This window comes from Panthera tigris, chromosome D4, assembly GCF_018350195.1.
Source record: "Panthera tigris isolate Pti1 chromosome D4, P.tigris_Pti1_mat1.1, whole genome shotgun sequence".
Classification (NCBI taxonomy): domain Eukaryota; kingdom Metazoa; phylum Chordata; class Mammalia; order Carnivora; family Felidae; genus Panthera; species Panthera tigris.
The window spans coordinates 65,789,254-65,803,066 of NC_056672.1; the positions used below are offsets into that span (position 1 = coordinate 65,789,254).

The 13,813-nt window shown below is 45.8% G+C and overlaps 1 protein-coding gene across 4 annotated transcripts in view; it reads right to left on the reverse strand.

Moving 5' to 3' along the window:
• The window catches only part of ABCA1 (ATP binding cassette subfamily A member 1), a 132,439-nt gene that overhangs the window by 37,679 nt on the left and 80,947 nt on the right, over positions 1-13,813 (reverse strand). For all 4 annotated transcript variants that reach the window (XR_006210846.1, XM_042965355.1, XM_042965354.1 and 1 more), the window contains exons 12-21: positions 13,131-13,328; positions 12,106-12,311; positions 10,975-11,151; positions 8,812-9,034; positions 6,859-7,080; positions 6,242-6,446; positions 5,066-5,179; positions 2,780-2,951; positions 1,112-1,243; positions 39-181 (exon numbers count right to left, since the gene is read on the reverse strand). Coding sequence is in view for 3 of the 4 variants with exons in the window: in XM_042965355.1 (XP_042821289.1) it covers positions 39-181; positions 1,112-1,243; positions 2,780-2,951; positions 5,066-5,179; positions 6,242-6,446; positions 6,859-7,080; positions 8,812-9,034; positions 10,975-11,151; positions 12,106-12,311; positions 13,131-13,328 (1,792 nt within the window). In the remaining variant the exon portion in view is untranslated. The remainder of the gene's footprint in view (positions 1-38; positions 182-1,111; positions 1,244-2,779; positions 2,952-5,065; positions 5,180-6,241; positions 6,447-6,858; positions 7,081-8,811; positions 9,035-10,974; positions 11,152-12,105; positions 12,312-13,130; positions 13,329-13,813) is intronic.

The window sequence follows — 13,813 nt, forward strand, 5'->3', positions numbered from 1 at the left end:
CTGCATGTGGGGGAGGTTGTTGGAGGAGGGGAAATCACCTGAGAGCTGACTTGTTTTGCTTTTCAGTTTACTGGGAGGCAAACCAACATCCAGGGCCATTTGCTCCATCTCTGCTTTCACATGCTTCTCTGAGAGCCCCTTTAGACGTGCATAGAACCAGATGTGTTCTTCCACAGTCAGCCTGGGGACAGAGGGCAGGTCAGATCTGCACCCCCCAGGCTGCATCAGAATACAGTGCTTCCTGACCCAGAACAGAATAGGCATGTTTCCACCGCCCCCAAACCTTTTCTAACTTTATAAACTTCTGAAAAATAATAGGAAGAATCAAGACAGAACAACAGTAAGCAACACCTAAGCTGCTGAAGAAGCCAAAACTGTAATGTGACAGGTCCCTTCCTACCAATTCTCAGCAGGCCTGCCCACCACACATCAGGCAGCTGCAACTTTCAATCTCAGGTCCTCAAAGGGCCCACCCTGCAGCCCCATCAACCAAGAAGCTGGCTTGGCAATCACCTGGAGCAGCCCTCCTGAACCTCAAAGGACCTCACACTACACAAGAAAGGAGGTCCCTGTGGAGGACATGAGCCTGAGCTGCTTGCATTAGGTACGAGGACATTGGGGCCCAGAAGGGGAGAAGTCCTTGCCCAAAGTCACAGAGCTCAGGTCTTTCTCTGCTCCAGCACAAGGGCTCCCTGTGGACCTGGACTGCAGACAGGGCAACGTGAATGGAAGCAAAGCCTTGAGCAGGAAATGCTGGGCCATCGTGACAAAGGCCTTGAGGCACTGCTAGGTTCTGGGCGTCAGAGCCGCAGCTGGCATCGAGGAGGCATGTGGTGAGAGAGAGGATGGGCTAATTGGCCCTCTAAAATGTCAGCAATGGACAGCACTATTTCCCAAGTCCACATCCACCAGCTAGACTGATGGGACCTCTCCCCCACCCAACAATCACCTCCAGCTTTTCCTACAACAATGGACAACCAGGTCTCACAGTGCAGGGAGGTGAGACCCACCACCCTCACAAAAGGTAAAATGCTTAAGTCCCACTCCACCCATGACTCAGGACACACACATCCAGAGAGGGCTTCCTTCTCACAGTGCTGCTGGTACTCACATGTCAAACAGCACATTGTGCTGGGGACAGACCCCCAGGTTCTGCCGGATGGTGCTCATCTCAAAGCGAATGTCTTTCCCCAGGATGTAGGCAGTGCCCGAGGTGGGAGGGAACAACCCCGTCAGGATTGACCTGAGGACACAAATTTCCAAGTGCAAGAGTCAGTGTTAACCCCTCTCCTCCGAAATGCTCCAGGCCAGGCTGCAGAGTCAGGACAGCTATGGCAAGGGTAGCAACCGTCCCACACCCCCATTCCTTCCTAACAGACCCTAGCTGCCCTGCACGAAGCAAAGAAGTCTTTGCTTTAGTGAATAACTAGGAGTGAGCCTATGTGTTGGAAACAGCACTATCAAGAGATCTGTTTTTCAATGAAGATTCCAATTTGCAATGGAAAGTACAATTTGAGGGGTGCCCAGGTGGCACGGTCGGTTAAGCGTCCAACTCTAGATCTCAGCTCAGGACATGATCTCACAGTTCGTGAGTTCAAGCCCCACATTGGGCTCTGTGCTGACGGTGTGGAGCCTGCTTGGGATTCTGTCTCTCCTTCCCTCTGCCCCTCCCCTGCTTGTGCACACACTCATGCTTCCTCTCTCAATATAATAAACTTTATAAAATTTTTGAAAAAGGAAGTACAGTTTGAAACAAATATTTTGTAAGTCTAAAATCATATCCATGAGAAATGGACAAACCAAACAAGTTATTCAAAGATAAAAATCATTTTTGTGTTAGGCAGTATGATTTTTGCATGCCTTTTAAAAATTATCTGAGCCTGGGCGGCTCAGTCAGTTAAGTGTCTGACTTAAGCTCAGGTCATGATCTCACAGCTCATGAGTTTCGGCCCCGCATTGGGCTCTGTACTGTTACTGTCAGCTTAGAGCCTAGAGTTTGCTTTGGATTCTATGTCTCCCCCTCTCTCTGTCTCTCCCCTGCTTGTGCTCTGTCTCTCTCTCTCTCTCTCAAAAATAAACATTAAAAAAACTAAAAATATGAAAATAAATAAATATAATCTGCCATATTCATATATTGATTTTGCATTAATAAAAAAAGAAAGAAAAAAAAAAAAAGACTATGACGACATATAGGAAAAGGTCATTATCCCCAAAGACATACCCCTAGCAACGGTTGAGGGACCACACTGAAAGTCACTGAGGCTAACTCTGGTGTTTATGGCCCGTGCTCCCTTCTGAGGCTGCCCACTGTAAGGTCTTTATAGGTCCCTATGGGTCCCAGGGAGGGCAGTCATACAGCCAGCTGTCTGGCCATACCTCCTTAGCAACAGAGCTCCTGGAAATCACTACTTCTCTCCAACATATCAAATCTTTCTTCCCACATTCCTGCTTCAGAGTTCTAACCAAACTGGTTCAAGAGAATCTTTCTGAGAGCTGTCACAACCTCATGTTCCAGCAACAGTGTAGAATTCTGAGAACTCAATGGGAAAGGTCATCAAGAGGCTCCCAGGCAGTTTTACTCTTAAGAAAGAACATCTAGCAAAAATCAGCACCGGGAACTCACTCTTGTGATTAAGTAATATGAGCCATTCATCAGCTCCTCATGTGCTCTGCCTCTGCCTCTGCCCCAGTGACCAGTGCAACGTCCTTACGTATGGATTTCTAACTGCACTACAGAACCTTCCTGTGGCTGATTCTGAGAGCCGCACCCTCTTCTTACATGGTGGTGGTCTTCCCAGCTCCATTGTGGCCCAGGAAGGAGGTAATCTGGCCCTCATAGAAATTCAAGGCCAGGCCATCAACAGCCACCTTCATGCCATCTCGGTAAACCTTCATCAAGTTCTGAATGGACACGCCCAGCTTCAGGTGTGTGGGTTCCTCCTCCATGCAAACTGTCAGAATGCAGAAGACGGGAATGAACTCACAGAAAATACCGACAAGTGGAGCACAAAGACAGAGGGGCTGTGCCTGTCTTTCAGAACTGTCCTTGGATAGTTCTGGTTTCTCAGGCAAGCAGGGAACTAACATTTATTTAGGGTCTATTCGGGCAGTAGTGTTGGTGATAGGAATTCACTGATAAAGGAGAATTCACAGTCTATTGGGAGAAAAAGATTTGACAAGCATTTAAAATATACGAGGCTGGGGTGCCTGGGTAGCTCAGTTGGTTAACTATCCAAGTCTTCATTTCCACTCAGACGATGATCTCACGGTTCATGGGATTAAGCCCTGCATCAAGCTCCCACATCAGTACGGAGCCTGCTTGGGATTCTCTCTCTCTCTCTCTCTCTCTCTCTCTCTCTCTCTCTCTCTGTCCCTCCCCCTGCTCATACACACGTGCACCTCTCACAAAATAAACTTAAAAAACTAAAATATAGAAGGCTAAAAATTGTTTAAAAAACACATCAAAAAATGCCATGGAACTGAGCAATAGCCAGACCATGCAACACTTCACAGCAATAAAAAGGAACAAACTACTGATACACATCACAACTTGGATGGATCTCAGGGGAATTATGCTGAGTGACAAAGAGTCAATCTCAAAATGTTACATACTATATGGTTCCATTTAGATCACATACTAGAAATAATAAAATGTACAAATGGAGACCAGATTAGTGGCTGGCAGGTGTCAGGGACCGGGGAGGAAGGGAGGTGGAGGTGACTGTGGCTTTCAAAAGGCAGAATGAGGGGGTCCATGTTCATAGAACAGTTCTGCATCTTGACAGAGCTAGTGGTTACATGGATCTGCATGTGACAAAGTGCACAGAACTAAATACACACACGAATGAGTCCATGTAAAACTGGTCCAATCTGAAGAAGATCTATGAGTTGTACCAATGTCACTTTCCTGGTTCTGATACTGTGCTATAGTTATGCAAGGTGTTACCACTGGGGGAAACTGAATGAAAGGCACAAGGGAACTGTCCCCCACCCCCATTCTGTTTTTTGCAACTTCCATGAGTCTGTAATTATTTTAAATAAAAAGGCTTTTTGTTTGTTTTTCAGAGTCATGCCATCTCAGAAGAGGAAGTGACTGACCACCTAGGACTCTAGAAAAACTGCACAGGGAAGGGGTATGGAACTAGATCTTGAGGAAGGAGTAGTAATTTAGAGGGCAGGCAAGTTAAAGAAAGGGATCATCCATGAGAGGACACAGCACATACAAAGGCACAGCGATGTGGGAGAGCATGACATGTCCTGGCGACTGTGAGCGGTTCTAGGTGATTGATTCAGAATTAGGTGTAGACAGGAGGTTGGGCAAGACGAGGAGGAACAGCAGAAGAGGCTGGGACAGTGGGCAAGGCGGGTTGTAAGTTGTCTAGTGTGCTTGCTAAGGAACGTCAGACTTTTCCACTGGCAACTAGGGGAAGGCAAAGAAGAGATCAGCAGAAAAGGGACTAACTACTTAGGAAGCCACACTGAACACTAAGATATTTTCTCTCCAAGAACCTGAGCCAACAGCCCAGAAGGCAGAGCTTTTGCTAAACTGTGGGCACCTCCACGTACCGTCAGGAGCCAGGAGAGGATCAGGGCTCTGGGTAATGAGGGGTGAACATATCAAGAAGCACAGACTGAGCTCTGGCAGCCACTTGGTGTCAGCCTACACAGGTTCATATATCTATCACTATGACAAGGCAGGCAGTGAGGTTATGGTTCCACAATGACAGCTGTCTTTACCTCTTCTTCTTAGCTATTAATTTATCATGAAGAGTGTGTGTTGGAGGAAGGTATATGTGTGGAAGTATAGAGATCAAGGGCCTCTTTCCTAGAAGCCAAGAAAACAAAGGCAATGTCCCTCAGGGAACCAGATAGCGACTCCCCAATAAGTCAAAAACAGCACTGGACACAACTGGCATGGAAGAATTTGGAAAGATGCACTGCATGTGATTTCTCTACCCCTAGAGTGTTTTTACATTTTCTAAGGGGCAAAAGCCATCCTTTGCCCCTGACAGCGTGGGGGTGGAGTGGTGGTGGGGTGGTGCTCAGGCAGGTCAGCAGCACTTACTTTCTGATATTCCCTTCTGGCTGGAACCAGGGTGGCTCTTCTCATCGCTTTCCTCACCGAACCAGTAGGATTTGGTGCAAGGAAAATACCAGGGCCTGGGTATTCCATACTGGCCTGAAAGCAAAGATAAAAAACAAGATGTAAGACAAGCTTGGCAACATGCTAGCATTCCCAAGGTATCACAGCCAGAACTACGCCCTCCTTGACACAGCTTCTGGAGATGGGACAGACTGGGATGGAGGTGGCAGTAGGGGGAGCTAATATTTGCTGAGACCTACTATATGTAACATACATTCTACACCTCTCTGAATCCTCAAACAACCCCATGAGATAGGTTATCAACCCCATTTTACAGATGTGGACACTGAGGGATAAGTAGCCTACCCAAGGTCACTCAGCCAGTAAGTTAAGAACTCAGACTCTGAATCCAGATCTGTATGATACAAAATTGCATCTTCCATGCCGGAAGCCCAGGTACAGGTCATAAACATTTCATATACACTCCCTTAGAGGAAAATCAGGTGAACCAGAAAATGTTAAACCTCACTCTCTCAGAATTTGATCTATATAAAAATGTATCCAAGGCAGGTCTTGGTCAAGGAGATTTATTCAGGGAATATGAAAATGAATTTTTATGAATGCTCATTTGATTGAATCACAGGTAAGGGCTTAGAGCCAACATCTCTTACTATTCACAAGCAGTACTCAGGCAACAAGAACGTCTCCTGGTGGGAATTCTGGGGACACAGAATTAGAGAACTGGGCCAGCACTAGAAGGAGGAATCTTCTGGATCAGCTGACCCAGTGTTACCCAACCAGATTTGTCCTCAAGGACCAACACTTACCAGCTGTGTGTCGCCAGGCAAGGTACTTTTTTGATTCACAGTTCCCTCATTTGCAAAAGAGGTTTGTGAGAGTAAATTCCAAAGTATACCTAACATTTTGCACAGCACCTGGCGCACAGTGCTTGAGAAATGAGAGCTATGTCAGTAGCAAGAGTTATACTTTCAGCATCAGCTGCTTCTCCTTGGATGGCTTGCCTTGGGTCTAAAGCCCTAGCCACTTTCCAGGGAGCACTGAGCTCTGTAGAAATTCCAGCACAAACAAGGGGAGCTCTTCAGCTAGAAATTACATTTCCCTAGCAGATGGCTAAAGCAGTGTGGAAGCCCCATGTACCTGGAAAGACAGCCTCGATGTACCACGTCATCACTCCATAGATAAAGGTGTCGAACAGCATCATGGAGACTGACGTGGTGAGGTTGAAGCCATCTTCCTCCATGGGGCTCTCAAACAGGTTGTCCCACTGCACCCCAATGCCCTGCTCCTCAAAAAGGGCGAAGTATTCACAGCCAAACCCAAAAGCCACAGGAGACAGCAGGCTCTGTGAGAAGGAGGCGAAAGTCACTTATCCATCTCCTTGTGTCTCATTTTCTATTATTTCTAATGTAAATTCCACCCAGAGAAATTTGAATTTGCAAAATGGATCAATTACAAGATATGGAAGTATTCACCTACAGATCCCTTGAGGGTAGTGGGCTCACTAACAGCATATAAAAGGATTCTATTTTTAACTGCTCATTATGCACACACATTTCAGAAATGCATGCATGATGGAGCGTACAACTTTTAGAATTTTATGCTTTCAAAGATACCCCAAAGGCTCAGCAATCTTGCATCCCATGCCCACCGACCCCCACCCCCAGATACACACACACTCCTCTCCTGTTCTCAGCCTTGGACTACAAACACCCTGCGGCTGTGCCTGCAGCTCCTGCCCAAGGGTGGTTGCTCACCACGAAGATCTTGAGCGTGAAGCCCACATAGTCTTGCCACGCCACGCACAGGACGTAGGGCAGGTAGAGCATGAAGTAGATGATGCCCCCACAGGCTGCCGCCAGGTTGGCTCTGGAGAAGAGTGTGCTGATCAGGAAGCACTGCAGGATGGTCACCACAGCAAACACGGACAGAAAGACAAACACCACGCTGGGGTCGCTGTAGGGCAGCAGGTTTCCTAACTGGGAAAGAAGAGACCTATTAACTGTGCTGCCCCAACAAGCAAGCACATCCTTGCGCCATCTATGGGAAGAAGCCAGGGCTTACTCACACTCATCTCAGAGGTAACATAGGGGAACAGCACTGCCCATTGTTCTCATGAGGAAACTGAGGCTGAAATAGCAGGATGGTGACTAGCCCAAGACCACACAGCAGAGACAGGAATACAGGAGTCCAGGGCTGAGATTCAGTCAGACCCATCCCAACGGACAATTTTGTTCTTTGTTTCTCCAAGAAATACCACTACCTGGTTTCTCCTCTTATAAGGACTAGGACTCTCCCTCAGCACGAAGAAAGAGTTGTGGGAGACAGCATTCTAGGACTTCCCCCTCCAAAAGCCATGGAAAATGGCCAGGAAACCTTACTATTCCCCCTTGGTAACCTGCCATGGGTTCTGCATTCCCACAATCATCCAAATCTTGTGGACTGGACCTTTCAAGTCTCTCTCTGCCCAGTTCATCTGGGTGTATCTGAGCAGGACCAGCCAGCATGTGGTCCCAGAGCAGTTCTTACCCACCAGCCACAGGACCACTGCCTCCATCATGGAGCTCCACCCTTGCAGTCAGATATCAGATGATGAGAGGAGGTTGATTTTAGAAAGCACCGCTCTGTCCTACTGTTGGGTGACCTCGGTGAAGCCCTTAACTTTCCTTGGCCTCATCTGCTTACAGGTTAAATGCGTTAGTGAAGGTATAATAAGAAAGCACAGGTGATGTGCTCTCTACAGTGCTTAGCAATCACTAAGTGCTCATTTGTAACTAACAGTAGCTAATATTCAACTAAATGTTAGTTCCTATCCCTTTGCACTCCCCTCACCTTGAAAACATTTATTTTTACATGATGCATCCTTAAAACAAATGGTTGTAAGGAAAAAAAATTAGTATACAAACCTATTAATATATGGGGTGGGCACAGAATACCGCTGCCCAGAGTCCCTTTGGAGGGGGAGCATGTTGCCTGGCAGTCACAGCAGACAGCGGTCAACTAGGTGTCAACTCCTCTGGGTCTGTCACAGCCACAGAAAGCTGCCTGGCCCTGGGGCACATCATTCCAATGAATGATTGAGGGGCCTGGGTATGGGGTGTGGGGTGTCAGGAGGGAGACCTTGGGGCTGGGTATTTCAGCTCAATAAGGAACAATTCCAGCAAGCTGTGTATGCTCCAGAGTGCCCGTGGGGCTGGTCCTGCACTGCATTTCATGCCTCCTCTCTCTGTTCAATCTTGCATACTCCCCATCCCTCCCATAGATGTTGATCCCTAATAAATACCCATTCACCAAACTCTCAGCCTCTGTTTCCAGAAAAACCTAAGCTGCAATAACACATATCTCTCAGATTATGGTTTTTAAAAATTCTGGCAGAATCACTACCCAATACACCTAAGGAAATGCACAGCTCTCAGATGTTGCCAGGAACCGCTGCCAAGGAGATGTCATGGCACAGTAAGTGTGTACCTACCTGGGAAGCAAGATCCCTGGGTTCTAGCCCTGCTCAGCCGCTAGCCAGCTGGGCTGACCCCTGGGCAAGTCATTGCCCCTTTTTGGGCCTCAGTCTTCCCGAATATAGAACGAGGAAATTTCAAAAGATGGACACGTATGACCCCTTCCGTCCCAAATACTCTTGGCTTTTCTCCTCACAGCAGATGTTGGCTGTGCAGGAACTCCCTGGCAGCAGGGGGCTGGTGTGGCAGCCTTACTTTTAGGATGACCACCAGCAGGCCGGCGCTCACGAGCAGAGGAATGAGGCTGCTGATGAACCAGCTGAACCAGAGGATGCCATTGTCCAGGCCCATGATGCGCATGGTCTCCTTCAGCCGCGCCTCCTTCTCATACACGATGCCCTTGATGATCACAGCCACCGAGTAGATCCAGGCCAGCGTCATGAACAGAGGCATCGACCGGCTCATCACCCGCAGGAAGCTAGAGGCCCCACGGAAGGGAGGAGGAGAATTACAGGGAGTGAGAATCAGGCTCAGAGGCCAGCGTCCCCAAGCCTGCGTGCGGGAGGAAGCCCCGAGAGGGAGCCCATGAGGGGCAGACCCTCCAGACTGTGAAACGTACGGGTTACCAAAGCTTCATGAGGAGCTCAACATACTGACAGACCAATGGAGTGCCGCCAAGTGGAGTTTCTTTGGGGTCTGCTTTAGCCACGAAGTAACTACGAGATGCAGGTTATTTTAAAGTACTAAAGAAACAAAAAACCAACTCCTTCTCTCACAAAAGTTCCGTATCTCCAAGGTCATCTCACTTTTGACTTGTACAACTTTGATCACAGATAATGTAGAAACAGACTCCAGGCAGCTCTTGTCAGTAATATTTCAAATTCCAAACTAGAATAGGAAATGCAGTACTGTGATGTAAAAGGGACACAGACTTTGGACCCTGGAACTCCAGGCTCAAGTCCCAGCTTTACCATTTATGCACTTATCTGCTATGTGACAACAGGCAAATGCCCTTAATGCATTAAGCTCCCATCCTGTCCTCATCTTAAGACATCCTTCCTAGAGTAAATCTTAGATGAGGGCTTGGGCAGTGTGTGGGGGTGAGGGGGTCTTTGGAAAACTCTGGCTAATCTTTCTGAAGGTAAAATACAAGATAATTCAGGATGACTTGGAAAAAGCTAGAGGGAGCCACATGAGGAAATCGTTGCTCAATGCAAAGCAGACAGCAAACGTTAAGAAGAGGCTCCCCGCTCCTTCAGCACTCTGATCTCTACACAATTACACCAGAGAATAAGAGAATTTCCAGAACTTGGAAGAAACATTACATATCTCGGATGCCTGCAATAACTACACCTCTGCCTGTTCTTTCTTACAAGAAATCATTAGATCCAAATGCACAGTTCCCACGAGGTCTTGGCAGCTTAGTGACTAAGTACTGAAAGATTACCTAAAGTCTAAGATAAAAAAGGCCTTGTTCAGTCTTATTTGGATTGTTTCAAAATGTGATTCACCACTTATAAAGAGGGAGTGGACAAATTTATATGCAGTCACTCTTTACGGGTCTAGATCACGGTTTCTGTGTTTAGGGAAAGTGTATCTGTGTGCATGTGCCTGCATGTGTTTGTCACAACACTTTAAATTTGCTCTTTGAGCAAACTTTAACCAAAACGGGAAGGTTGTAAAAAAAATGTAAGTGCTGGGGGCACCCGGGTGGCTCAGTTGGTTAAGCATCTGACTTCGGCTCAGGTCATGACCTCATGGTTCATGGGTTCGAGCTCTGCATCAGGCTCTGTGCTGACAGCTCAGAGCCTGGAGCCTGCTTCAGATTCTGTGTCTCCCCCTCTCTCTGCCCCTCCCCCACTTATACTCTGTCTCTCTCTCAAAAATAAAAAAAAAAATTTAATACAAAAAAATATATATATAAGTACTGGTAACTATGGATAAAAAAGGAAGGAGGGGCACCTGGGTGGCTCAGTTAGTGAGGCGTCTGACTCTGGATTTCGGTTCAGGTCATGGTCTCACGGGTTCGTGAGATGGAGCCCTATGCCCGGCTCTGTGCTGACAGCATGGAGCCTGCTTGAGATTCTCTCTCTCCCTTCCTCTCTGCCCCTCCTCTCTCTCAAGATAAACAAACATTAAAAAAAAAAGGGGGGGGGGTTATTACCAGTATGTGCATATTCATGTCAGTGATATGGCTGGAACAGTCAACTACCTCCATCTGGCATCTTATTTCCTAAAATCTTCACTGAATTTCAAAAAAGATTTTCTTGACCAAATCAGCACGCATGTAAAACAAATAAAATCAAAGCATCCTATCTCCTTTGGTATGTATGCACATGCTTGTGTATATGTGTATGTATGTTGCATATATACTCTCTAGGGATTGAATTAACCAGCTACAAGAAGATGGTAACTTACATGTCATCGACATAACAGGGGTAGGGCATCTGCTGCACATAAACACCAGTTTTCTTCTCAGTGCCAGTCAGCACCCTGATGATTGCCTGTTCCACCACATCTTGCAAGTAGGCAAAGCCCCCCCAGACGTACCGCATATCCTCAAAGGGGTCAGCCCGAGGACCCGGGTCCCAGTACCTAAAACCAAACCACAGGTGATCAAATATTCATTAGAACCATAACACCAAAAGAAGCCAGGGGCCCCTGGGTGGCTTAGTCAATTAAGTGTACAACTCTTGATTTTGGCTCAGGTCATGATCTCAGGGTTCATGAGCTCGATCCCTGTGTCCAGCTCTGTGCTGACAGCATGGAGCCTACTTGGGATTCTCTCTCTCCCCCTCTCTGCCCCTCCCCCACCCACACTCTCAAAATAAATAACCATTTTAAAATAAATTAATTAATTACAAAAAATTTAAAAACCCAATCACTCACAATCCTGCCACCATTACAAAGCCACTATTTTCATTTTTGCATCTTATTTTCTGGTCTTAGCGATCATGTACACTTATGTTGAAACACATATAATCAGAGTGGGCATACCACCTGTTGGTTTGGTTTTCTCTCCCTTGGTTTGCTACCTAACACTGCATTAAGTGGACATACCAAATTTTGCTTAGTCATTCCCTTTTATACTGGTTATTTGACCTTTTTTTTCATTATATGAAATTTATTGTCAAATTAGTTTCCATACAACACCCAGTGCTCATCCCAAAAGATGCCCTCTTCAATGCCCATCACCTACCCTCCCCTCCCTCCCACCCCCATCAACCCTCAGTTATTTGCCCTTTTTTGTAAAAATGGATCATGCTAGTGCAGGAAACCTAAAGCCTTTTTTCTTTTTTTCCTCTTGATGTAATGCCGTGGGATTAATTCTCTTGAGTGGGAATGCTGAATCAAAAGATGGTATTTTATGACCTTTGAAATAACAGTCTCTAGCAATGAATGTGCCACTTTCACCAAAATCATGCCACCAATTTGAGGGTTTTTTGGGGGGAATTTCTACCAAGTTATTAGTTAAACTGAAGTGCCTCTAGTCATAATAACTGCTCTTGTCGTCCCCAAAACTGGCTGGTGTGGCAGGACTGAACTCACCCATCTTTGATTTTATTTGTCCTCTCCACATTGTCGATGTCCATTCGGATCTTGTACTTGACATGATGGGGCAGCTCAACACTGCCAGGAGTGATTCCGGTGAACACGATCCCAGCCCAGAACTTCCTCTCATCCAGCAGCTCCATGGACTTGTTGATGAGCCGGACCTCTGTTGCTATCGGTTCGAGCTTGTTCAGGTTGACACACTGACGGAAGAGGAACAGCTTTCATAAGAGCACTGGTGCCCAGGATGATACACTGTGGCCAAGGCAGACTCTGTCCTAAGAGGAACACGCTGACTGCGAGCCATTTTTATCCCCGTGCACTCATCCTCTCCAAAGTCATTTTCTAATATTCAATTGAGAATGGAGTCTTTTGTTTTTTAGCTGCAATTTAAGAGTAATGCTGGAAGTACTTAGAGGTAAGTTACTTATACTGATTTTTGTGGAGGGAAAGAGGTTGAAACAATGATCATACCTCATTTTCCTTGGTCTTCTTGGCAATTCTGAATCGTTAACTAACCAAGTAAACAGACCAAAACAAAACAAAAACAAAAACACAAAACACAAAACAAAAACAAAACAAAAAGCCACACGCTCACAAAAAACACCTTATTTGTCCCTATTAAGTCACATAATTTTTAAAACTAGATTTTTAAAATGTAATCTATCCTATTAGATTTTAGATAAATTTAATAAATAACACCTTTTTAAGGGCATGTTTTCTTGTCATTAGGTTTTGAGCTACAAAAGCTCTGGAAAACCTACAAGACAAGACGATGGACAAAAACACCCTTGAGGGAGATAGAATAAAGCTAGAGTTAGGTCTGTTTTGTTCACATGTTCAGTCATTCAACTTTTATTGAGTGCCTTTTGTACACTGAGCCCTGTATTATGTTTGAGGGATACTACTGGAAATAAGACTAGACATTATTTCTCAACTTTCTTCCAATCCAAACCTCATTGGACCATCTCAGAGAAAGAAGCCAAAGACTTTTCCAAATGATCCATGGATCATATCCTCACCTCCATGAAACGAGAGATGGTCTGAATTGCCTGGTTGGTCTCATTGAAGGCTTCTCTCCAGGTGTATACAGAGCCATTGGCAGATTGGACATCCTCTGGGTGCTTGGCCAAAAATGCCAGGATGTCTTTAGCGGTCCAATCTAAGCCATCTAATTGCTGTTCCCAAAAGTGGTCATTGCTTCTGCTGTCCAACAGTGTCTGTCATTCCAATGAGAAAGTACAAGCAATAAACACCAACTAAATCTAGATACTAAGTCTTATAGGATTTACAAAACCTAACCTTTTCACATATGTTGTCTTTTTTTTTTTTTTATCTTCATAGAAAACTGTAAGGTAGAAATAGTGTTCCCAAGTTACAGGTGAGAATATGGAGGTTAGGGGGGTAGGGGGAAAGTATGATTTTAACCAAGGCTGAGTCACAATGCTAACAGGCATGGAAGTGAGACTCAGAGTCAGACTAGTCTGGATCTAGTGTCCATATGTTTCCAGCCTAGCCTAACAGATCAACTACAGTAACAACAATGATCATACTTACTCTGTACATTTTTTATATTAGATTTATAAGCTTTACCTCACACAACTCCATGAGGAAGATCTGTCTAAAAGTTCCCATTTTTACAGATGGGAAAACAAGTTCAGAAGTTCAAGTCCCTAACCTAAGTTCACACAACTACTTTGGTAGC